This window comes from Ylistrum balloti, unplaced genomic scaffold, assembly GCF_031769215.1.
Source record: "Ylistrum balloti isolate Yb309-2 unplaced genomic scaffold, AGI_CSIRO_Ybal_v1 Utg369856, whole genome shotgun sequence".
NCBI classification, from domain to species: domain Eukaryota; kingdom Metazoa; phylum Mollusca; class Bivalvia; order Pectinida; family Pectinidae; genus Ylistrum; species Ylistrum balloti.
In genome coordinates this window covers 926,065-953,616 of record NW_026782006.1, presented here as the reverse complement: position 1 = coordinate 953,616, position 27,552 = coordinate 926,065, and the positions used below count along the sequence as shown (strand labels likewise).

General features: G+C 35.5%; 1 protein-coding gene across 1 annotated transcript; it reads left to right on the top strand.

The window, feature by feature from the left end:
- The first annotated feature begins 84 nt into the window (after positions 1-84).
- Positions 85-27,008, top strand: LOC132545764 (protein mono-ADP-ribosyltransferase PARP4-like). Its single transcript, XM_060209453.1, has 28 exons — positions 85-216; positions 627-825; positions 1,159-1,298; positions 1,561-1,695; positions 1,840-2,001; positions 2,539-2,673; positions 3,022-3,180; positions 3,421-3,581; positions 5,357-5,485; positions 6,655-6,753; positions 8,071-8,254; positions 8,526-8,682; positions 9,060-9,196; positions 10,716-10,940; positions 12,042-12,197; positions 16,233-16,316; positions 19,178-19,315; positions 20,362-20,548; positions 20,767-20,840; positions 21,461-21,648; positions 22,151-22,250; positions 22,819-22,986; positions 23,709-23,789; positions 23,960-24,049; positions 24,252-24,344; positions 24,703-24,822; positions 26,030-26,074; positions 26,955-27,008. Exons 1-28 carry the CDS (start codon positions 85-87, stop codon positions 27,006-27,008), a joined length of 3,732 nt encoding a protein of 1,243 aa, XP_060065436.1.
- The last annotated feature ends 544 nt before the right edge of the window (positions 27,009-27,552 follow it).

Sequence of the window (27,552 nt, the reverse complement as noted above, 5' to 3'; positions counted from 1 at the left end):
AGATGCAGTTAGTGTACACCTAAGCATTTGTCACTGAGACTTTAATGTACTGACGAGGAGGCCCTCAGTGAGACAAATATCACCATGACAACAGTATTTCGTGGTTGTCATGTTGTCCTTGATCTGACAACTAGTGTCAGTTTCAAAAAGAAACAGGAAATCCGAAAGAAGATAACAGAAAATGATGGTGTTGTTTCCTACATTGTCACAAAGAAGGTAGGGATCTTTCAAGCAGAAAAAGAACAACTTACTTAAATTGTTGAATTCTGTCAGTATTCAATTGTTTATAGTCTGTGTAGATTTATCACTTATTAACAGCTTTTTCATTATTCATGACTAAGTACATGATAGATTATTTAGAAACTAGATTTATTAAATCATATCATCTTATTTTTTAGTAAAACATAGATGACTGATTTGTAAATGATAACGGAATGTCATCATAGATTAATGTGTTCAGGTTGGCATCTCAGCATATAAAGGTTTACTTGTAGTCCAAATTAAAATGAACTTTTTTCATGATATCTTCATTGACATCAAGATGTTATCAACATAAATATGCTAATTAGGAGTAAAAATAAGTTTCAGATTTAAACTGAATTATGAAATTTATTTATTGTTTCTAGAGTACTCATGTTGTATGCAATGATCCTGCCAAAACAGACTTTAGCTACAAGTGTAAGATGGCCCAGAAGTACGGCATTCCTGTTGTATCCATCTCTTTCCTGTATGACTGTGTGGATAAAGGGAGACTACTCAGTTCTGATGATTACTTAATGGTTGGCAAATCAACGTCTCAGAAACTTGGCTCTGGTAAAATTGCAGGTGAGGTTGATGAAACATGTTGTTTACCTAGGGGTGTCTGCTACAACTAATGATTCACTGTTGTAGATGTATTTCATACAGCATAGAAGCCATGGCATGGAATACTTAAACAAGTACACAAAAATACACTATTAAGATCAATTTATTTCCTAATTTATCAGAAAATAAGCATGGTAATAAGCCCAGGCATACATATTACTGTTCATTGAAATCATAAACAAATACAGTTTCCTTGTTCTGTAATAATTGTATTAATAAATGCATTGATCAGATCTCAAATTTTTGTGGAAGTAAATATGTACACTTAAGCCAATGATAAATTATTTGTAATAGCTACAAAGTACCAGATACTTGGTAAGAGGAGGAAGTCATACTTCTATCCAGCGGGAGTGAAGGCATGGCCGCTACAGGAAAAACACACTCCAATTTTCAACCACACCAAATATCAGGTGGCAAAGTATGCAGTATTACAGGTGAGAATGTTAGCACAAGAGATCCCTGTTGACTTTTATCACTGGTTGTAGAATCAGCTTGGATATAGGAGTCTGTTATTTATCAAATTCCTTGCTGTATCGTTCTTCCATTAAAGATAGCAAAAAAATAATTTTGTTGGTCATGCATGATAATTTATGGACTCAATGAAAATTGTTGGTACAATGAAGCAAGATCCAAACTCAAATTCTGTAGGAAAACTCAATCTTTTTCTTTAATTATTTTGTATGGTTTGTATTGCAGAAATATGTGAAGAGTGCAGGACGAACATTTTTCTGTGTGCTTGAAGTTCATGTTACAGAAGAATGTGATCTTCTGCCTCGACAAATTCACAGATTCAGGGTGTCCAAACACCATGGAAACCTTAAAAATATACAGGTACATTTTTATGTATATATTTTTCATATTGGAAAGTTGAAGTTAATGTTTTTGATAAAATAAATGTCCTGTATGCCAAGTTTTTTTTTATGATGTTGATATAAAAAGGATATTGTTCATTAAACTTCATAACTTTCTCCATAGGAAGGAAAACCTGAAAAAATGGAGTGTTATTATGTTGAGACTTCGGAGGAAGCCACAAAGATGTACAGTTTCCTGTACAAACAGGAGACAGACCACCCAAACCTAATGGAGGTCTCCCATGATGCACCACCAAGGGGAGTAGGCACCTTGAATTTTCAAAAGGTCAGCTAATATTTGAACTAAAAAAAATTAAACCAGTAAGTGTTTGGATCTCTATTTTACATCCTCCTTGGTACTCCAGGGATCACTGTTGCTCTCTGAACCCCTGAAACATCTTATTGAAAAACCGAAGGTTCCCCATGTACTGTACCATGTGGATAAGACAAGAATACAGATTTTATACTGTACATAAAATGAATCTCAAGGTCACATTAACGTATGTTGTACTGGCTTAGAAGTTTGATGTCGCTCCTTTGTAAGATTCAAAGGAGCGTATCAGTTTGTGATTTGTCAGTTTTTTTCCTCATGAAACTTTCTCTAGACCAATCAAATTACCTCATGTATGCTTTCAATTTTGCCGTAAAATACTCCAGGAGTGCAGAAAGTGGTAGTGATTTTATTTCTTGCATTATCGAGGATGTCTATTCTATGTTTAAAATTGAAACTTTAACTTACATCAGCTTTGCGTAAGGACTTCTGTTATCAAAGTAAAATTCATATCACAGAATGTGAATGTTCACATGAAGTTTTCCTGAACAGGTGATGGTCTCATTTGGACTGGAGAAAGCAGAGTTATCCACCCCTGTCTGTGAATTGGTGGAGGGAATATGGAAGGAAGCATATTCAGACCTGTCGGACACCTTGACCTCACCGAGCTCTGTCAAACTAGAACAGGTCAATGTTATCCAAGCACAACATCAAGATGATAACGTATTGTGGTATATAGCTGAAAAATAACATAAAAAGGCGAACATGCTGTAACTTCTCTGTTCCATGAAAAGATGTATTATATCCTGAAAGTATTCACAAATTGTGATTTAGATAACTTACTGCAGTTCTTCAGATTACACTAGTCTTAACGTCAATCTCTCAGTCGATTTTACCTTCTTCAAGCTGATATGGCAATCAATGTTTTTTAGTGAAATGAGTCAATAACAAGTTGAGGTAAGAAACCATGAGTGTTTGTTGTGGTCCTTACATTGAACTTATTACCATGGGGAATACTTTGTATGGTTGTTTTAGATTGAGAAGGCTGAAGCATTGTTAATGAAGCTGAGAGGTCAACCAGAGGACAAGCAATCTGTCCTTGATGATTATTACTCTGCCCTTCCACACAATACCAAGGTGTCTGTCAGCAGTGTAAACAACTCCTGGTTGTCTTGCGAGCAAGATATTTGTCAGGTATGTATAATTATTTCACTGATGCTGAGCAGATTAAATCATATGAAGTATGACATCATCTCACTTTAAGGTTATTGCATTGTTTGAGGTTTACAGCAGTCATGTGTAGGCTGTTCCTGAAAAGAAGGTGAATGATACAGACTCTTTTAGCCCTCTTTGGGTTTCTGCAAATCCAAGAGAAGAAAATTTTGGCAATAAATAATTTCCTATTAACCAGGTTTTTCTGTAAATGTTTGGTAGGTGATGAAGGACATGCTGACAGTCAGTGAAGCCACTGGCTGGTCACTGCGAGGATCAACTGAGTCCAAGTACAGGGCTCTTAGGTGCCAGATAGATCACAGAGGCCCTGATCATCACGTATACAAGACAGTGAAGGCCCTCATCAACAAGTCTATGGAGGGGTAAGTATGCCTCTGTCTATAGTACTACCTTTAGCAAATAGATTCAGAATCACTTAGCTTTAATCTTTATTTTACTTTTAGCAAATAGATTCAGGATCAGCTTTACTCTTTATTTTACTTTAAGCAAATAGACTCAGGATCAGTTTTGCTCTTTATTTTACTTTTAGCAAATAGATTCAGGATCAGTTTTGCTCTTTATTTTACTTTTAGCAAATAGATTCAGGATCAGCTTTGCTCTTTATCTTACTTTTAGCAAATAGACTCAGGATCAGCTTTGCTCTTTATTTTACTTTTAGCTAATAGATTCAGGATCAGCTTTACTCTTTATTTTACTTCTAGCAAATAGATTCAGGATCAGTTTTGCTCTTTATTTTACTTTTAGTTAATAGATTCAGGATCAGCTTTGGTCGTTATTTTACTTTTAGCAAATAGATTCAGGATCAGCTTTGCTCTATATTTTACTTTTAGCAAATAGATTCAGGGTCAGCTTTACTCTTTATTTTACTTCTAGCAAATAGATTCAGGATCAGCTTTGCTCTTTATTTTACTTTTAGCAAATAGACTCAGGATCAGCTTTGGTCGTTATTTTACTTTTAGCAAATAGATTCAGGATCAGCTTTGCTCTATATTTTACTTTTAGCAAATAAATTCAGGGTCAGCTTTGCTCTTTATTTTACTTTTAGCAAATAGATTCAGGATCAGCTTTGCTCTTTATTTTACTTTTAGCAAATAGATTCAGGTTCAATTTTACTCTTTATTTTACTTTTAGCTAATAGATTCAGGATCAGCGTTACTCTTTATTTTACTTTTAGCAAATAGATTCAGGATCAGTTTTACTCTTTATTTTACTTTTAGCAAATAGATTCAGGATCAGTTTTACTCTTTATTTTACTTTTAGCTAATAGATTCAGGATCAGTTTTACTCTTTATTTTACTTTTAGCTAATAGATTCAGGATCAGCTTTGCTCTTTATTTTACTTTTAGCAAATAGATTCAGGATCAGTTTTACTCTTTATTTTACTTTTAGCTAATAGATTCAGGATCAGCTTTGCTCTTTATTTTACTTTTAGCAAATAGATTCAGGATCAGTTTTACTCTTTATTTTACTTTTAGCTAATAGATTCAGGATCAGCTTTGCTCTTTATTTTACTTTTAGCAAATAGATTCAGGATCAGTTTTGCTCTTTATTTTACTTTTAGCTAATAGATTCAGGATCAGCTTTGCTCTTTATTTTACTTTTAGCAAATAGATTCAGGATCAGTTTTACTCTTTATTTTACTTTTAGCAAATAGATTCAGGATCAGTTTTACTCTTTATTTTACTTTTAGCAAATAGACTCAGGATCAGCTTTGCTCTTTATTTTACTTTTAGCAAATAGATTCAGGATCAGTTTTACTCTTTATTTTACTACTAATTACATTTTGGAAACACATAAAATTGGTGTAAGCAACTCTTTACAAACAAAAGTTGTTGAAATCAATGATTGCAGAAGCAGTTACATTTACTGGTGACAAGTTTATAGCGTTAAATGTAAACTTGCTTCTAAGTAGAAGTGGTCTATGACAATAAAAGTGAAGCTGTGAACATTGTAGACTGGTTGTGATCTGTTTTAATGGGCTCGTTATTCAAAGTATGGGTTATTTTAGGTGAAGTAATCTGAATTTTTTATGATACATATAGAAAGAACATGTTGTGATCTGAACATGCTCCTACCACTTGTTGGTTGTAAACAAAGTAATCAAACTTTTCTATTTTCTGTACATTAGGAACACCAGACTGAACATAATTAACGTGTTTGAGGTACAAAGACAGATGGAAGAGGATAACTTTACCAAGGAACTATTTGGTCAGAATCTCCTGTTTCATGCTTCAAAACCAAACAACTTTGTTGGGATTTTGTCTAGGTAAGCTCATCACCAAAGTGTTTAAACTTTACTGGTTGGGATTTTGTCTAGGTAAGCTCATCACCTAAGTGTTTATACTTTACTGGTTGGGATTTTGTCTAGGTAAGCTCATCACCAAAGTGTTTATACTTTACTGGTTGGGATTTTGTCTAGGTAAGCTCATCACCAAAGTGTTTAAACTTTACTGGTTGGGATTTTGTCTAGGTAAGCTCATCACCAAAGTGTTTATACTTTACTGGTTGGGATTTTGTCTAGGTAAGCTCATCACCTAAGTGTTTATACTTTACTGGTTGGGATTTTGTCTAGGTAAGCTCATCACCAAAGTGTTTATACTTTACTGGTTGGGATTTTGTCTAGGTAAGCTCATCACCAAAGTGTTTAAACTTTACTGGTTGGGATTTTGTCTAGGTAAGCTCATCACCAAAGTGTTTATACTTTACTGGTTGGGATTTTGTCTAGGTAAGCTCATCACCTAAGTGTTTATACTTTACTGGTTGGGATTTTGTCTAGGTAAGCTCATCACCAAAGTGTTTATACTTTACTGGTTGGGATTTTGTCTAGGTAAGCTCATCACCAAAGTGTTTAAACTTTACTGGTTGGGATTTTGTCTAGGTAAGCTCATCACCAAAGTGTTTATACTTAACTGGTTGGGATTTTGTCTAGGTAAGCTCATCACCTAAGTGTTTATACTTTACTGGTTGGGATTTTGTCTAGGTAAGCTCATCACCAAAGTGTTTATACTTTACTGGTTGGGATTTTGTCTAGGTAAGCTCATCACCAAAGTGTTTATACTTTACTGGTTGGGATTTTGTCTAGGTAAGCTCATCACCAAAGTGTTTATACTTTACTGTAGTTAATGATATACTCTGGGAACAAGCCTAATGTATGGAACATCTGCACTGGACTTAACACATAACTTGGACCCCCTGTTACAGTACATGACAGTCGTAGACAATCCAACATCAGACTTCCTTTTGGTAACAGATGGAGATATTCTCTATTAATGTCTGTATTTGTTTGGTGGTATTTAAGACAACATGAGGAAATGTTTTGAAAACTGATAAAGTTTTATTTTGTTCCCACTCAAATCTGGACAAGTGAATGAAGGGGGTGGACTCTGTGTCCTGAAAGTTTAATTTGTATCAGTATGATTATATTGGGTTCCCAAGGGGTCTTCTGATGCCAAAGGTTGTTGTGGATGACTTTGGAGGGAAGAGGACAGATGCCGGAATGTTAGGAGCCGGAATCTATTTTGCAAGTGCTGCAAGGTAAGAAAATAAAGATACATATTTACCAGGCTTCTAATGCTTGTAACTATAAGTTATGTTATTGTGTCTAGTTTACATTTCTTTTTGTAATGATGTGAGAATAGGAGAAAAATTTAATTTGATTTTGAGAGTTTCAGGTTTGAATACATACTGGTATACATGTTTAAATGTTTTCTTTCAATATTTGTGAGCACAAAGAACCAAAATCTGTATGTTTGATAATGTAATGGAGAACTGTGTATAGTAAATGTGGTTGAAAGTTTTCACACTATAACCAGGAGATAATTATGTAATACATTTCACACTATAACAAGGAGATAATGACTTATCTCACACTATAACAAGGAGATAATTACTTATCTCACACTATAACAAGGAGATAATGACTTATCTCACACTATAACAAGGAGATAATGACTTATCTCACACTATAACAAGGAGATAATTACTTATCTCACACTATAACAAGGAGATAATTACTTATCTCACACTATAACAACGAGATAATTACTTATCTCACACTATAACCAGGAGATAATTACTTATCTCACACTATAACAACGAGATAATTACTTATCTCACACTATAACAACGAGATAATTACTTATCTCACACTATAACCAGGAGATAATTACTTATCTCACACTATAACAAGGAGATAATTACTTATCTCACACTATAACAATGAGATAATTACTTATCTCACACTATAACCAGGAGATAATTACTTATCTCACACTATAACAAGGAGATAATTACTTATCTCACACTATAACAAGGAGATAATTACTTATCTCACACTATAACAAGGGGATAATTACTTATCTCACACTATAACAAGGAGATAATTACTTATCTCACACTATAACAATGAGATACTTACTTAGCTCACACTATAACCAGGAGATAATTACTTATCTCACACTATAACAATGAGATAATTACTTATCTCACACTATAACAACGAGATAATTACTTATCTCACACTATAACAACGAGATAATTACTTATCTCACACTATAACCAGGAGATAATTACTTATCTCACACTATAACAATGAGATAATTACTTATCTCACACTATAACCAGGAGATAATTACTTATCTCACACTATAACCAGGAGATAATTACTTATCTCACACTATAACCAGGAGATAATTACTTATCTCACACTATAACAATGAGATAATTACTTATCTCACACTATAACAACGAGATAATTACTTATCTCACACTATAACAACGAGATAATTACTTATCTCACACTTTGTTGATGCACCTTTTCACCAGCAGTCAGTTATTGTATTGTTTTTCCAGCACCAGTGTGAAGTACTCACAGGTCAGTAAGAGTCGGGGCACAAGGATGATGCTGGTTAATAAGGTTGCTCTAGGCAAGTGTATGGACCTATACACACATGACAAGACCCTTGAGCATGCCCCAGATGGGTACTCTAGTGTCCATGGTGTGGCCAGCACATCCAACAAAGCATCTGACTTTACGGTAAGATATTGTTAAGATTTTACAATTACGATTTAAATTTTGTCAAAATATAGTGCCGGGAGGGAGATTCTTTTGCTCCTCTGGTGATTATGTGCCATAAGGAATGATTCCAAAGTTATCTTCACGCTGGTAAAAAGTATGTCTCCTGTCCAGTCATATATTCCTTTTTCCTGTAATTTCTGTCAAAATATTGAAGGCAGTAAATATCTAAGTGAGAAAGGTGAGTGAGGACATTATTAGCAGGGAAAGGGAATTTGTATTTATGTTTTAGGAGGATGAGTATGTAGTATACTCTCAGAATCAACAGAAGATGTGCTACCTGGTGGAGTTCACCATCGGCAGTGAGACCCCTATACCTATGGAAATTGTACCCACAGACAACAGTGTTGATACTTATACTGACTCAACAACAAAAATGGACAAAATCAGTATGTATTAAATTTAAATAAAATCAGTTTGGAAACTGTAATTTGTTAAAAGATATATAATTGATTTATAGCTTTCTGATGTTTGACAATAATTTGGAGAATATGTTATAGATTTGAAGAATAAGAAGAATGTTTCTTTAGCATGATAAGTGCTCCTTTTAGTGTATTTTTGTGTATTTTGGTGTTAATTGTTTTCTGATAGTCAGGAAAATTGCCTGGTGTTGCAAAGTTTTCCTTTATAATCACTAGTAATTTGTATAATGACTGAGTCTTTAAAATATTACAGCTATTTCAATAAACCAAAAAATATTTGGATGGAATGAACATTCTTTAAGTTTGTGAATTTCTGTGATCATGACATAAAATCCTTGTTTCAGATTTAGCAGATGTGAAAGATGTCTTAGATCCCATGACAAAGGTGAAATCAGGACTGGTGGCTGATGGGAAAGACATTAATCCTGTTGAACTAACCAGTGTAAATGTGTTTGGCAAACTGAAGGACTTGGTGGCTGAGGTATTTTGATGTGAATGATATTATGTTTGACTAATTGTTTGTCAAATTCTTCCCTGTAGTTGTTTTGTTAATAGAATGAATATCAATCGCATACTTAAAGGACAGGTTACTACAGTATTTATTGTACAATTATTTTGTAAAAAATTTGTTTTATTTTCATAGTTTTTTGGCAAGCAAGATGTGTTCCAAAAAATCTTGTATGAAATGAGAATACATTTGATCACACAGGTGATTGAAGTTTTCACAGTTGTTAATACAGAAGGAGGAAAATCCAACAAAGACAGCCATTTTGTTGTTCCATTTTCTGTTCATGACATTACATCATCATCCATGATATAACATCACGATTCAATTCTGAATGAAACAGCCAATGAAAAATGCTCTAGGGTAAATTACACTAGTGACATTGAAGTAAAAATATTACATGGATGAATGCATGGAACAACAGCCAGATTATCTGATAAAGTAAAATATTGCTGTGTTTTCTACAAGTAGTGACATGACTTTTTTGATTGCTTCATAATATTTACAAGATTTTCCATTTTTGTGAAATAATTAATAATGGTACTAGTGTATTATTAATAAACAAAGTTAGTATAATTGTTACAGTAGGTAATTGTGACCTTGACATAGTGTAATTGTAACAGTAGGTAATTGTGACCTTGACATAGTGTAATTGCAACAGTAGATAATTGTGACCTTGACATAGTGCAATTGTAACAGTAGATAATTGTGACCTTGACATAGTGTAATTGTAACAGTAGGTAATTGTGACCTTGACATAGTGTAATTGTAACAGTAGGTAATTGTGACCTTGACATAGTGTAATTGTTACAGTAGGTAATTGTGACCTTGACATAGTGTAATTGTTATAGTAGATAATTGTGACCTTGACATAGTGTAATTGTTACAGCAGGTAATTGTGACCTTGACATAGTGTAATTGTTACAGTAGATAATTGTGACCTTGACATAGTGTAATTGTTACAGTAGGTAATTGTGGCCTTGATATAGTGTAATTGTTACAGTAGGTAATTGTGGCCTTGACATAGTGTAATTGTTACAGTAGGTAATTGTGACCTTGACATAGTGTAATTGTTACAGTAGATAATTGTGACCTTGACATAGTGTAATTGTTACAGTAGATAATTGTGGCCTTGATATAGTGTAATTGTTACAGTAGGTAATTGTGGCCTTGACATAGTGTAATTGTTACAGTAGGTAATTGTGGCCTTGACATAGTGTAATTGTAACAGTAGGTAATTGTGACCTTGACATAGTGTAATTGTAACAGTAGATAATTGTGACCTTGACGAGTTTGACAAAGTTTTGACTAATTTAAACTGTTGAACCTTGACATATCAGGTGAGGATTAGTTATGTCAAAACATTTATGTGACACATTATGTTCAAAACTGCAAAATAAGGTTAATTTGAGCTGATACATCCTGTCTCCTCATTTATATGGAGATTGGTGTAGTTATAACTTTAAACAGTGAGTTGTGACCTTAACCTTGTCAGGTGAAGGTTTTACAACATTACCATAACAACAGTGAGGAAATGTTGGAGGGCAAGTATGTCTTTCCCCTTGATGAGATGGCTGCAGTGTGTGGATTTGAAGCATACATCAATGACAAGCATGTGGTCGGGGAGGTGAAAGAAAAAGAGACGGCTCACCAAGAGTACAAAAAGGCTATCAGTGAGGGCCATGGGGCCTACCTGATGGATCAGGATGAAGAATCACCGGTATGTCAAACAGCTTGTTAGAATTACTATTTCAAAACAAACTTTTGTGAAAGAGTTTTAAGTATTGATTCAATGAAAGGAAAACCGAAATTCAATTTGAATTCTGATCTGAATCTATAAGGTGTTCAATCCAAATTATGTACCAGTTACAAAGGCATTAATGACTTACACAGATAAAATCTATAAAGTGTTCAATCTAAATTATGTATCAGTTACAAGGGCATTAATGACTTTAACGGATAAAATCTACAAGCAGAAGGAACCAGATAACAGAAAGTGTCAAACAGTATTATACACAAGGCGGACTCCTATGTTTTTTCCTGATGTTAGTTTTTACACCATTGTTTAATCATGAATTAATGAAAAATTAACGACAGATACGTTCAGCACTTCATTGTCCAAACACTAAATCTTACAAAGTTACCGATCACAGTCCTTTAGTAAACAAGCTTAAAATTAGTTTCTTTTGGAATTGTTGGGATCAGATTTCGTCAAAAAGTTTATACTGGTTTGACAGTTTCGTTTTTATTGTTCCTGAAGATGCACGCAACCAAGCTAAATGTTTTCATGTTTTGTGTTAACATGCTACTTTTTTAATGTACAGGTAAGTCACTTCTACAAGATGGTGACACTAATTAAGAAGCCAAACTTTAATTGGATAATTAAACTGGTAACTAATCGCCAGTGACCAAGTTTTGTGTGTACGATGGACCACAGATATGCTGTAATTAGCCATGTGTTACACATATGTGACTTTCTACTTTGTGTATGTATTTGTCGATTTGGTCAGAAGACAAACCATTGTTTTGACAAAAATCAATTTCAAGACAATAAATGAGTTTTCCCTTGCTTTCCAATGGAAGGGACTGAAAAATTGCTTTGACTCAACCGAAATTTCGACTCAATGAAATTCGAGTCATCCAAACTGAAATTACAAAGATATGATAGGAAAAAGTTCATGACTTGAAAATTATTTAAACTCTAACAGAATTTGGATTTGGATTTTTGAGACAAGTTTCAACAGTATAAGGTACATGTTCATCTTCAGCAAATCTTGAAGCTGAGGTTCTGATGATTTGACAGTTTTCATTTTCTTAACAGGATGTGTTTACAGTCAGTGTGGGAAATGTTCCGGCCAATGCAGATGTTGTTATCAAGATAACCTATGTCACAGAATTACAGGTTGAAGATGATCTTGTCAGTTTCCGTCTTCCAGGTACCTTAGCACCATGGAAAAAGAGCTCTCAGGACAGCAATGTAAGAATATAATCACCACCAGTCTATCATAAAGATTGACAGGAAGTGACAGATACACAGCCTCTTCATACTATCACAGACATTGACAGGAAGTAACAGATACACAGCCTCTTCATACCATCACAGACATTGACAGGAAGTGACAGATACACAGCCTCTTCATACTATCACAGACATTGACAGGAAGTGACAGATACACAGCCTCTTCATACTATCACAGACATTGACAGGAAGTCACAGATACACAGCCTCTTCATACTATCACAGACATTGACAGGAAGTCACAGATACACAGCCTCTTCATACTATCACAGACATTGACAGGAAGTGACAGATACACAGCCTCTTCATACTATCACAGACATTGACAGGAAGTGACAGATACACAGCCTCTTCATACTATCACAGACATTGACAGGAAGTGACAGATACACAGCCTCTTCATACTATCACAGACATTGACAGGAAGTGACAGATACACAGCCTCAACATACTATCACAGACATTGACAGGAAGTGACAGATACACAGCCTCTTCATACTATCACAGACATTGACAGGAAGTGACAGATACACAGCCTCAATAGACTATCACAGACATTGACAGGAAGTGACAGATACACAGCCTCTTCATACTATCACAGACATTGACAGGAAGTGACAGATACAAACCCTCAACATACTATCACAAACATTAACAGGACGTGACAGATACACAGCCTCAATAGACTATCACAGACATTGACAGGAAGTGACAGATACACAGCCTCTTCATACTATCACAGACATTGACAGGAAGTGACAGATACAAACCCTCAACATACTATCACAAACATTAACAGGAAGTGACAGATATACAGCCTCAATAGACTATCACAGACATTGACAGGGAGTGACAGATACACAGCCTCTTCATACTATCACAGACATTGACAGGGAGTGACAGATACACAGCCTCTTCATACTATCACAGACATTGACAGGGAGTGACAGATACACAGCCTCTTCACACTATCACAGACATTGACAGGAAGTCACAGATACACAGCCACCACAGACTATCACAAACATTGAAAGGAAGTCACAGTTTCACAGCCTTAACAGACTATCACAAACATTGACAGGAAGTCACAGATACACAGCCTCAATAGACTATCACATACATTGACAGGGAGTGACAGATACACAGCCTCAACAGACTATCACAGATATTGACAGGAAGTCACAGTTACACAGCCTCAACAGACTATCACAAACATTGACAGGAAGTCACAGTTACACAGCCTCAACAGACTATCACAAACATTGACAGGAAGTCACAGATACACAGCCACCACAGACTATCACAAACATTGACAGGAAGTCACAGTTACACAGCCTCAACAGACTATCACAAACATTGACAGGAAGTCACAGATACACAGCCTCCACAGACTATCACAAACATTGACAGGAAGTCACAGTTACACAGCCTCAACAGACTATCACAAACATTGACAGGAAGCCACAGATACACAGCTTCAACAGACCATCACAAACATTGACAGGAAGTCACAGATACACAGCCTTAACAGACTTTCACAGACATTGACAGGAAGTCACAGATGCACAGCCTCAACAGACTATCACAAACGTTGACAGGAAGTCACAGATACACAGCCTCAACAGACTATCACAAACATTGACAGGAAGTCACAGATACACAGCCTCCACAGACCATCACAGACATTGACAGGAAGTCACAGATACACAGCCTCCACAGACCATCACAAACATTGACAGGAAGCCACAGATACACAGCTTCAACAGTCCATCACAAACATTGACAGGAAGTCACAGATACACAGCCTCAATAGACTATCACATACATTGACAGGGAGTGACAGATACACAGCCTCAACAGACTATCACAGATATTGACAGGAAGTCACAGTTACACAGCCTCAACAGACTATCACAAACATTGACAGGAAGTCACAGTTACACAGCCTCAACAGACTATCACAAACATTGACAGGAAGTCACAGATACACAGCCACCACAGACTATCACAAACATTGACAGGAAGTCACAGTTACACAGCCTCAACAGACTATCACAAACATTGACAGGAAGTCACAGATACACAGCCTCCACAGACTATCACAAACATTGACAGGAAGTCACAGTCCTCACAGACTATACACAGCCTCACACAGACTATCACAAACATTGACAGGAAGTCACAGATGCACAGCCTCAACAGACTATACACACAGCCTCAACAGACTATCACAAACATTGACAGGAAGTCACAGATACACAGCCTCCACAGACCATATCACAAACATTGACAGGAAGTCACAGATACACAGCCTCAATAGACAGACTATCACAAACATTGACAGGAAGTCACAGCCTCAACAGACTATCACAAACATTGACAGGAAGTCACAGTTACACAGCAGACAGGAAGTCACAGATACACAGCCACCACAGACTATCACAAACATTGACAGGAAGTCACAGTTACACAGCCTCAACAGACTATCACAAACATTGACAGGAAGTCACAGATACACAGCCTCCACAGACTATCACAAACATTGACAGGAAGTCACAGTTACACAGCCTCAACAGACTATCACAAACATTGACAGGAAGCCACAGATACACAGCTTCAACAGACCATCACAAACATTGACAGGAAGTCACAGATACACAGCCTTAACAGACTTTCACAGACATTGACAGGAAGTCACAGATGCACAGCCTCAACAGACTATCACAAACGTTGATAGGAAGTCACAGATACACAGCCTCCACAGACTATCACAAACATTGACAGGAAGTCACAGTTACACAGCCTCAACAGACTATCACAAACATTGACAGGAAGTCACAGATACACAGCCTCAACAGACTATCACAAACATTGACAGGAAGTCACAGATACACAGCCTCCACAGACCATCACAGACATTGACAGGAAGTCACAGATACACAGCCTCCACAGACCATCACAAACATTGACAGGAAGCCACAGATACACAGCTTCAACAGTCCATCACAAACATTGACAGGAAGTCACAGATACACAGCCTTAACAGATTTTCACAGACATTGACAGGAAGTCACAGATGCACAGCCTCAACAGACTATCACAAACGTTGATAGGAAGTCACAGATACACAGCCTCCACAGACCATGACAAACATTAACTGAAAATCACAAATATTTTTTTACACTAAGACTGAGATCAAAATTGCAAGCATTAAGATGAATTTTTATGTAACAAAACTTCAAATTTAATCAAGTTTTGTAATGTTTAGATTTTTCCCCACCATCATCTGATGGTGGGCTTTTAAAACTGCCTGATGTCCATTTTTTATGACCATCCATAAATAATTTCAATTATCACTTTCTCCTGAGAATTAGAGGATGGATCTTTTCTCAAAGTTCATTTGTAGGTTTCCCTCAGTCCCTAATTGAGCCCCTTTGATTTTGGGACTGATCAGAAAAACACCATGGTCAACAGTTGACTTGTCTAGAATTTTGACATTGAAAAATTAGTATCACTATACAGTGCTTGATGGATCTTTCTCCAATTTCATATGTAGGTGCCCTTTGGTCCTTAGTTGTGCATTTTGATTTTGTATTTTGGGATAGATAAAAAATCTAATTGGCTGACAGGTGGCCATCTTTGATTTTGACAATATAACTTTGTTATTTCTTGAGTAGGACTGGATCTTTCTCAAATTTCAGAATTATGTAGATTTCTCTTGGAACCTAGTTGTGCCTTTTGGTTGTGAAACTGATTAGAAAAACAATAATGGCTAGCAACCATCATTGATTTGATAGTTAAAGGTTATCACTATTTCTTCAAAAGAATTTTTAAATTTCCTTCAGTTTAGAGCAAAAACAGGGATAAAAGAAGTGAAAAAATATTCCCAACTTTTGAAGAACAAATAGAGGTAAACTGGTGCCAACATCCCGTTTGGATCCCTGGTGTATATTTCTGACTGTTGATAAAACTGGTTTTGTTTCCTTCCCCAAGGACATTGAATGCTGTGTAGAGGTGGCAGTGGACATGCCCTTCGACATAAGAAGTGTCCATAGCCCAACCCATGAAATTATGATTGCGGTATGTATTTCATAGTTTGATTCTCAAATCACTTAAGTAAGTCACAGACAGAAATAATTATACCACTCACTTTAGTAAGGGAAGGGTGTGTATAAAGTAAGCAATTTGTCCAATTGTCCATGGTAAACTGTGCACAATATATCTCATGACCCCTTACAATTTTACTTTATGTTCAAACTATATCTTAACCCCACCAGGGTTTACCTTGGAGCTTTCAGTGATCTTTGGTCATGGTTAAAGGTCAAAGTTCACCCTTGACTACTTCTGATGTAAAAAGTTTGTGTACAAGATGCCTCATGAACCCCACCAAGATCTATACCCGACTAGAATTTGGTTGTCATCAATCAAAGTGGAAGGTCAAAAGTCATTCTTGTGTACAAGCTGTGCATGTTACTTTATATTCACACCAGACCTGTCAGGGTGTGCACCTGGTTAGATTTCAGTGCCCACATAGATTAAGGTCAGAAGAAAATCACATTTAGATTTTCGGTTGAGAAATGTTGACTAAATATATTATTGTTTCTTTTTACCACTTAATTAATGTGGAACATTTAACAACTGTTCAAAATGGAGGAAAACTATATTTAACAATAATTTTGCAGGGCTAATGTTTCCCAGATGTCCAAGCTTAGGCAAGTTCACATATATCAAATATCAGGCATGTCTCTACATTGTTACCAACATAGGCATGGTAACATAAATTTTGGGACATTTGGATTAAGTGTGAAAACATTTGCTGGGTAATTAAATTTACACTATCTTTAATGACTATTTATATATAGAATTATAAACCCCTGCATATTACCTTACGTTTCTGTTAGCATAATCCTGCACTCAAATCCATTAAACAGATCACTCTAGTGAACATATTAAAGAGGTATTATGCAGTCATGTTGTAATTTGTATTTATTTTACAAAGTAAACAAGCATTATATGATACGTAGTATTTTAAACAATTTTTTAATGCTGAAATGTATATCTGTTTTACAAACTAAGTAAGCATTCGGCAACTCCATGGCACTGAGACATTTATTATTGAGTTAGCAACCTCTTTTTTCAATTTTCAAATTGATTTTAATCACTTTTACATCAAAGTTATATTAAAAATAAATATCAACTCATTTACTTGATTTGTAATTTTGTAATAAAAAAGGACATTTTTAGTTTATTTTTTTCGAACTGTCAATAACACACCATTTTGAAAGCTTTGTGATAAAGTGAGTAAGTAAGGGCACTGAATGTATAATACAAAAAGGCAACTACTTACGGCAGAAATGTTCAATGTGTTACATCTATAAATATCAAATTGGGTGTTGATTTTATTTTGTAGAGCATTGATGATAAAGGTCAAGTGAAGAAGATAAAGAATGGCAAGGTAACATTTTCTTCATCACAGTTATGTCTGTTGAGTGAGCCTTACGCTGCGACATAGATAATATGTTAACATCGTATAGCTTCATCATCACAGTTATGTCTGTTGAGTGAGCCTTACATTGCGACATAGATAATATGTTAACATCGTATAGCTTCATCATCACAGTTATGTCTGTTGAGTGAGCCTTACACTGCGACATAGATGTTAACATCGTATAGTAGCTTCATCATCACAGTTATGTCTGTTGAGTGAGCCTTACACTGCGACATAGATGTTAACATCGTATAGCTTCATCATCACAGTTATGTCTGTTGAGTGAGCCTTACACTGCGACATAGATAATATGTTAACATCGTATAGCTTCATCATCACAGTTATGTCTGTTGAGTGAGCCTTACACTGCGACATAGATAATATGTTAACATCGTATAGCTTCATCATCACAGTTATGTCTGTTGAGTGAGCCTTACACTGCGACATAGATAATATGTTAACATCGTATAGCTTCATCATCACAGTTATGTCTGTTGAGTGAGCCTTACACTGCGACATAGATAATATGTTAACATCGTATAGCTTCATCATCACAGTTATGTCTGTTGAGTGAGCCTTACACTGCGACATAGATCATATGTTAACATCGTATAGCTTCATCATCACAGTTATGTCTGTTGAGTGAGCCTTACACTGCGACATAGATGTTAACATCGTATAGCTTCATCATCACAGTTATGTCTGTTGAGTGAGCCTTACACTGCGACATAGATAATATGTTAACATCGTATAGCTTCATCATCACAGTTATGTCTGTTGAGTGAGCCTTACACTGCGACATAGATGTTAACATCGTATAGCTTCATCATCACAGTATTTATTTAGGGGTAATTATTTTACATTGCAAATGTAGCACACTATTTTTGTAAACTTTAGTTGTCGGTTTTACATTGGAATATTGTTATGTATAAGTGCCTATCATTATAGCACATCTGTTGTTTGTCCTTTTGTGGCTCAAAATGTTCTTTGTCTCTCTCTGTCTTAAATCAGGCAGTCCTCAATGTGTCTGTGTGTACTGTAGTGTCTTGTAGTCTCTTCAGTCTGTATTTCTAGTGAGAGGTTAGCCTATCTTCAGTCTGTCTATCTGTCCTTGGGTGACTCAAGCTGCCCTAAGTTTGTCAGTTCTGTGGTGGGTCAAACTGTCCTCAGTCTGTCTGTTTTGTGATAGATCAAATTGTCCCCAGGAAGACTATTTGTCCAGTGATGGATAGAACTGTTCTAACTTTGCCTGTTTTGTGGTGAGTCAATCTGTCCTCGGTTTGTTTATCTGTCCTTTTTGCACCAAGGACCCTATTGGACCTCTTGAATTAGTTGATCATAATTTATATTTTAAATGCTGTCGTTTCCAAATTTTTGTCACTAATCTGTATATGATGAGAAAGCAAAGCAGGTCAATGTTACAGTCAGATGTACCTTGGTTATATTGTAGCCTGAACAATCTACAGTCCTTGTGGTGATGGAACCAAATCTAAATATTGGTGATGGCTTTCAACTTCTTTTGGAGTTAGCAGAGGCTCATGTCCCTCGTATGTGGGTAGAACAGAGTGAAGATGATCCAACAAAGCAGGTGAGAGATCAGTATGGGAATCTTAATACAACTTCTTCCTCAAGAAGTTTTTAATTCATTTTAATTTGTAAGAAGTTCACATGAAATTTGGTAGGAGAGAAGCAGCAGTCAAGCTTGGTTTTCAACTGTTTTATCCTAGGCCTGTATGTTGACATTGTACTGTTTTATCCTAGGCCTGTATGTTGACATTGTACTGTTTATCCTTGCCCTATATGTTGACATTGTACTGTTTTATCCTAGGCCTGTACGTTGACATTGTTCTGTTTATACTAGGCCTGTGTGTTGACATTGTACTGTTTATCCTTGCCCTATATGTTGACATTGTACTGTTTTATCCTAGGCCTGTATGTTGACATTGAACTGTTTATACTAGGCTTGTGTGTTGACATTGTACTGTTTTATCCTAGACCTGTATGTTGACATTGTACTGTTTTATCCTAGGCCTGTATGTTGACATTCTACTGTTTTATCCTAGGCCTGTATGTTGACATTCTAATGTTTTATCCTAGACCTGTACGTTGGCATCGTAATGTTCACTCTAGACCTGTATGTTGACATGTTGACATTTTATTATTCACCCTAGACCTGTATGTTTAGATTCTAATGTTCACCCAAGACCTATATATTGACATTCTACTGTTTATACTAGACCTGTATGTTGACATTGTACTGTTTATATTAGGCCTGTATGTTGACATTTTACTGTTTATCCTAGCCCTGTATGTTGACATTTTACTGTTTATACTAGGCCTGTATGTTTAGATTCTAATGTTCACTCTAGCCCTATATGTTGACATTTTACTGTTTAAACTAGGCCTGTACGTTGACATTGTACTGTTTATATTAGGCCTGTATGTTGACATTTTACTGTTTATCCTAGCCCTGTATGTTGACATTTTACTGTTTATACTAGGCCTGTATGTTGACATTCTAATGTTCACTCTAGCCCTATATGTTGACATTGAACTGTTTATACTAGGCCTGTGTGTTGACATTGTACTGTTTATCCTTGCCCTATATGTTGACATTCTACTGTTTTATCCTAGGCCTGTATGTTGACGTTTTACCCCGAGTTTGAGGCCTGTGAGGACAATGAGTCAGAGGTCATCCTCATGCTTGACTTGTCCAACTCCATGACAGACAAGGGTTTGAATGAGGCCAAGAAGATTCTGCTTCTTATCCTCCACTTCCTGCCTAAAACCTGGAAATTCAATGTTGTCATTTTTGGGACAGGTAAGTACATTGGTTAAACTTCAGATTGTAGCTTTCACATATAAATTTTTAGAAGCTTTGTTATCTCTGAAGTGAAACTGAAGTGTAATGGTTTCCTTGAATTGGGACATTGAATGGTTGCTGGAGAATTTAGTTGTGTTCATATAGGGATGTTTTTGTGTGTCTGCTGGATTTACATAGCATTTTTTAAATTATGACTTGTCTGTTGTCTTCATCAGCTTTCCGTGAACTTTTCCCTTCAAGCCAACCGAAGAACAAGTCCAGTGTCTCTACAGCTGAAGTTCTAATACAGGTCAGTAACATGAGGTACCTCCACCATATCATAAGTGGTTGTTGTCCATTTGTAAACCACTCTCATCATCACTATTACTTTGAAACAGCTACAGGGATCTTCTTGGAATTTATTAGAAATAATTGTTATTTAGCGGTAATTAATGATGATAAGGGATATTACAGGAATTTATTAGAAATAATTGTTATTTAGCGGTAATTAATGATGATAAGGGATATTACAGGAATTTATTAGAAATAATTGTTATTTAGCGGTAATTAATGATGATAAGGGATATTACAGGAATTTATTAGAAATAATTGTTATTTAGCGGTAATTAATGATGATAAGGGATATTACAGGAATTTATTAGAAATAATTGTTATTTAGCGGTAATTAATGATGATAAGGGATATTACAGGAATTTATTAGAAATAATTGTTATTTAGCGGTAATTAATGATGATAAGGGATATTACAGGAATTTATTAGAAATAATTGTTATTTAGCGGTAATTAATGATGATAAGGGATATTACAGAGCCATTGATAAGGAAAATGTTTCACTCTTTGCTGATCCAATCAGCATCACTCAACAGTGTAATTGACTATTTAATGTTGAAAGTCACCTTTATCATTACAGTCTGTAGATGCAAACATGGGAAATACAGATTTGTACCGACCTTTACATTCATTCTACCTGCTCAAACCAGAGAGTGCATTACGGAATATTTTCCTTGTGTCTGATGGGCATATTAACAATCAGGACATCACCATGGACACTGTACACAAGAATTCCCAGCACACGCGAGTGTTTACCTTTGGTGTTAGGTATGTAATCTTCTTAACTCCCATATTTTGTACTTACCAATTTAAATTTGCAAATTTTCTTGAAATAATTTTAAGTAGACCTCTTTAAGAAGATTAATCAAAATATTGATACAATGATTATTTCCTCCCACCTTGTGTAACATCACTGTCCTTGTTTATTCTTTTATTAATCTATATATATTTGTAAGGTCATCTAACCCTAAGGGTCATGATCAGGCTTCGTCAATTGTCATTCACCGTGCATAAACTTCTGACATTTTAACTTCTTCTGAAGTTCCAACAGAGGAATTGAGCTCAAACTTGCATGAAATGATCCTGAGATGGTCCTGACAAAGGATTGTTATTTTTTGGGTCTCTCTGAAATCCAAGATGGCCACCATGACTGCCATCTTGAAAATCATACTTTTAGAAAGATTTCATTCAAAATAGAAAAAATATCCCTTCTCCCTGCTGTTAAAGACCATTAACGACTGTGGGCTTCATTCTTTTCTATTTATTACAGCAGTATGATGAACCGTCACGTGCTTGGAGCACTGGCTCGTGTTGGAGCTGGAGTATTCGAAGGATTTGATAGTAAAGCAAAGTCAAAGTGGGAAGAAAAGGTAAAACACATTATTAACGAGATACTTTTATAAGATAGGTAATCTGAATACATTAAAACAAGTTGTTTTGTTATGGTTTCATGATTTGGATATGTAACAGAGGTCATTATTTGTTTTAAAGCCTCTGGTAATGATCAACTCCAGATGCTCTGGTTTACTTGTCATGCCCCAGTCAAACCAAAAATCTCTCCAGCTTACCAGTATACTGTGGCTAGTATTTTACCAGGGTTACTTACTCTCCCTTTAGGAAAGAACTTGTCCTTGAGTGTCTAGTGGTTAAAGCAATGCAAAGTATCATTCCCAAGTCTCTATACAAGTGTTAAACTTGTAATCAAGATCATAATTGATTTCAATGCCTCCTTTACAATTCGAACTCGTGACCTTTGGCTTACTAGTCTTTTGCTGAACCAATCTAACTAAGAAGATGTATCAAGCCCAGCGGTACAAACGACTTGATGATATTTGTTTCTTGGTCATATTAGCATGTTTAATTGTAGAGAGTGTTAACAGTTGTATGGAGGGGGGATGATCTCCCAGTTTTCAAATGAATGTTCTCGGATTTTCCAAGGTGAAGTCCCAGATTGCTAAAGCAGGTCAACCTGGACTGACATCAGTGGCTGTCTCCTGGCAACAGGAATATGGTGCTCCGCCTCCAAAACAGGCACCCAATCAAATTACAGCTGTATTTAGTGGATCAAGGATAGTAGTTTATGGATTTGTTCAGAACTGTGCCAGCGTAAGTGCTTCTATATGTCCTTCATGTCAAATCTTCATATTAACTTCATTTTACAACTATTGCAAAAACACTTGTAGCTAAAAATATGAATCACTGTTGTTAGCCTGGAGTAAGTGTGGGGTCTTAATGAGGGAGGAAACCAGAGTATTGAGGAAAACCCAGGTATTGTTGGGTTGGTGTATATGACCATTTCAATTTGCAGGAACATAAAAAACCTTAGTGATGGGAATTTATGGGAAATGTTATGTCAGTCCTGTAATAGCCATGTACTATCTTTTGATGGCTAATGTATCATATTTATTGATTGTATTGAAATTTCAATCTAAGCATGTTTATGTGAAGCTCTCTTAATTCAAAGAATGAAGTGGAAGTTTTCATAGGCTGGTGTCAGATTGTTTTGTGGCATTATAGTTAAAAGCTATACTAGTAGTTAAACTTAACTTTCTTCACATCAAAGTGATCCATGAGGGAATAGAACTCATCTGACTGGAATTTCTCAGGAAATCACTGCCATGTGATCTGTGATACATTCTGACAATTTTCCATGTATGTAAGTTTGATTGTGCCAACTTTATGTATAATTTTGCTAGATTGATATTTAGGCACAATATTTCAAATCTCTTGACTTACTTTTATACTCATGGGCTTATGATGGCAAAATACAGGTCTGCTCTTTGTGACTTGAGGAAATGACTATATAACAACGCTGTATTACTTCACAGGCAACCCTGACCGCTGAAATAGGTGACCAAGAAATATCGGCTGTAGTGACCAAATCTGACCGCTATGTATCTAAAGGAAAGGTAAAACTCACATAATCAAATTGTTTGTTACTTTGGATATTTGTCCAAATTAATATCGTTGGATCTCATGTAAATTGATTTCAGAAAGTGGTCCTTTTACCAATATGATCACCAATACATCTCAAGGTGTTGAATCTCCTCTATCCCTCACTTTATTTATGTTACGACAGATTTTGCACCAGCTGGCAGCCAAAGCTATCATCCGTGACTGGGAGGATGGACTCTTGTCATCAGACGGTCTCAATCAACAGGTGAGATTTGTATTTTAAGAACATCATCTTTGGTCAAATATGAGAAAAGCTGGACATTGTTTGTATTTCAAGGTCAAATTTTAAGGATTGTACTTCAAGGTCAAACTTTAAAATAAAACTTCAGGTTTTTTGTAAATGTAGTGGTGTTGCATCATTTCTGATGTGTTTTTGTGCAGTCACCTTTATCCTTTCACCTTGACAGAGGATGAAGATGGACATGAAGGATTACATTATCAGACTGAGCAAGGAGTTCTCCATCGTCACTCAGCTGACAAGCTTCATAGCTGTTGAGAAGCGTGACAAGGTTTGATTGAGGGAAAGAACAAATAATTTAATTGAAACTCTGAATTGGACATATGTTATGTTAACTGTATTGTTACAAAAATTCATTTCTTTTTTTTAACTTTGCTGCCAGGTATTGAGGGAGAAATTGGTTAACATTTGATTTAAAATTTTGCGCACAGAAAAACTTTTCTAGTTTGTCATATATTTGACTATCATATGTTGAATCTCACACATTTGACTTTGAGGGTCAGATATCACATTTTTGGTCTGTACTGTCAATCATATTAGTCCAATGATAAAATAAAATGTCTGTATGCTTGTCTGATTAGTTTGTTCTGTATACATATAAAATTTATGATGACCAGTGTTTCTTTCAGGATGAAGAGGTGACCTCACCAGATATTGATGACCTGCTAATGTTGGAACATACTGAAATTTGTACATATCTTGGCCCTCATGTTGTTCTAGATGAATTGTGGGAAGTTATCGCACCAGATGTAAGAATTTTAGTTCACCTGAGACAGAGTTTTATGCTGACCAATTACAATCATTGCTTTGTATCTGGCATTCTGCATCTTAAAATCCTCCAAACTGTTTTCAGTGAAATTTTGCGGAAGCCTGCCCTGGCCAATGATGAAAAAATTTAGTGAATTATATGGTCACCTGTTAGCAGGGGCCTGAGGGGTGGGTCCAAAAGGGGTCCAATTGACTCAAATTTCAAAAATCTTTCTCTTCTCATGGTAGAATCAAATGCTCTTCCTGTATGGATAGGTCTTAGGGTAACCAAAATTGGTAACCTTGGTACCCCCTCCCCAGGGTCTCACATTTTCCCCTATGGAGGAGTAAAGCTTGCTACAGTTTGTATATGTAAAGTGCATTTTTGAGCTTAATTTGTTTCATTTCCATTGGAAATATTTCAAACTTGGTTAAAATTATTTTCAAAGGATGACAGCTTGATGATATGCACATATTGATCCTGGCTAACCTCCAGGGGCTGATGGATGGGGCTAAATTTACTAAAATTTCAAAAATCATCTTCTCAACACCTAGATACGCTCTTCATGGATGGAAAGGTTTTAAGGTGGCTTTACCAAAATTATGAATTTCTTAACCCCAGGGTCTCACATTCCTCCTTTGGGAAGGGAAGAAGTTTACTATTTTGTTTTTTTTTTAGGAAAATTGTATTTTTATTATTATTTATTTTCCACTGGAAATAACTTAATAAGAATTTTTAGTAAAGGATTACAGTTTTGACTGTATGCATATATTGACCCTCAAGAACTTGAATCTTATCAATTAAGACTTACTATCATTAATATCTCAATATCTTTTTCATCACACTTAAAAGCTACTTACCCTTTAACCTTTATATTCAGTATTGCTTACATCATGTGGCAGTCAAGGCTTCAGGCCTGAGGTTGAATTTAATTTAGATTTTAGGACTGTTCTTCTTGGCTTTTATAAAAGGTCATGTATGTGCTAAATTAAATTTCATCAAAGTAGTACCAAAATCCAGCAATGAAACATGATGATACTAAATCTAAGGCATCTTAAACAATTAGAACTGGTTTTTGATGCTGTCCTATATTCATCAGGAGATCACTAACAACTAGACATTTTACAGTAAATTGTCACCTATTCAGAATTGTTTCCATCGAGTCAGTAAAAATGTCCTGTCACTACGTCACTCTTGTTTGTTAATAGGAGGAGTCTTCTAATGCTGATTCAGCCGAGTATTCTCCTGACAATGTGAGTCTTTACCATCATAATATCTATAATGGTGTGAGTCTTTACCATCGTAATATCTATAATGGTGTGAGTCTTTACCATCGTAATATCTATAATGGTGTGAGTCTTTACCATCGTAATATCTATAATGGTGTGAGTCTTTACCATCGTAATATCTATAATGGTGTGAGTCTTTACCATCGTAATATCTATAATGGTGTGAGTCTTTACCATCGTAATATCTATAATGTTGTGAGTCTTTACCATCGTAATATCTATAATGGTGTGAGTGAGTCTTTACCATCGTAATATCTATAATGGTGTGAGTCTTTACCATCATAATATCTATAATGGTGTGAGTCTTTACCATCGTAATATCTATAATGGTGTGAGTCTTTACCATCGTAATATCTATAATGGTGTGAGTCTTTACCATCGTAATATCTATAATGGTGTGAGTCTTTACCATCGTAATATCTATAATGGTGTGAGTCTTTACCATCATAATATCTCTGATTTCCTGTTTGCCTAACTACCTCACAACATGATGATAATTTCAGTAACTATACATTTGAATTTCCACCCTTACTTATTGAAGGCTAATATTATGCACAAGTTAAGGCCTGTGTACAAGATAACTACGATATTGTTAATCAGTGAGACCTTTATATGGTTATATTTTGGTCAATAGTCAATGTATTTTAGGTAACATCTAACCCGTTGTTGAAATCAAAAGGATTGTGGATAGGGTGTATATCTTAATGAACCTTGTTGATTTTTAAAAAAAATTTAATTATTACATGTTTTTGTTTTTTTTTTCCTTTTGTTTTTTTTTAATTTTATATTCTAATAACAGCCAGTTCTTTACACATAACATAATTATCTTTATTTGATTTGTTAGGAAATATTGGAAAAGAAACTGTTCTATCCTGTAAGTTTTTTCTTTAGTAGTTAAAAGGAATTTAACTGGGTGTATCTCTTGATTCACCATGTGTGAGATATGATACTGTTAGCAAATGTTTTGAAGTTAAGTGTAAGAGAGAAGTTTAAATATTGGTTCACCATGTGTGAGATATGATACTGTCAGCAAATGTTTTGAAGTTAAGTGTAAGAGAGAAGTTTAACTTTTGGTTCACCATGTGTGAGATATGATACTGTCAGCAAATGTTTTGAAGTTAAGTGTAAGAGAGAAATTTAACTTTTGGTTCACCATGTGTGGGATATGATACTGTCAGCAAATGTTTTGAAGTTAAGTGGAAGAGAGAATTTTAACTTTTGGTTCACCATGTGTGAGATATGATACTGTCAGCAAATGTTTTGAAGTTAAGTGGAAGAGAGAAGTTTAACTTTTGGTTCACCATGTGTGAGATATGATACTGTCAGCAAATGTTTTGAAGTTAAGTGTAAGAGAGAAGTTTAACTTTTGGTTCACCATGTGTGAGATATGATACTGTCAGCAAATGTTTTGAAGTTAAGTGGAAGAGAGTAGTTTAACTTTT

Excerpts from the sequence above, each read along its gene's own strand:
- LOC132545764 (XM_060209453.1), top strand. The coding sequence starts at position 85 with ATGACAACAGTATTTCGTGGTTGTCATGTTGTCCTTGATCTGACAACT. Across the intron at positions 6,754-8,070 it reads TATTTTGCAAGTGCTGCAAG|CACCAGTGTGAAGTACTCAC; the intron begins GTAAGAAAATAA and ends TTGTTTTTCCAG. Across the intron at positions 16,317-19,177 it reads CAACCCATGAAATTATGATT|CCTGAACAATCTACAGTCCT; the intron begins GCGGTATGTATT and ends GTTATATTGTAG.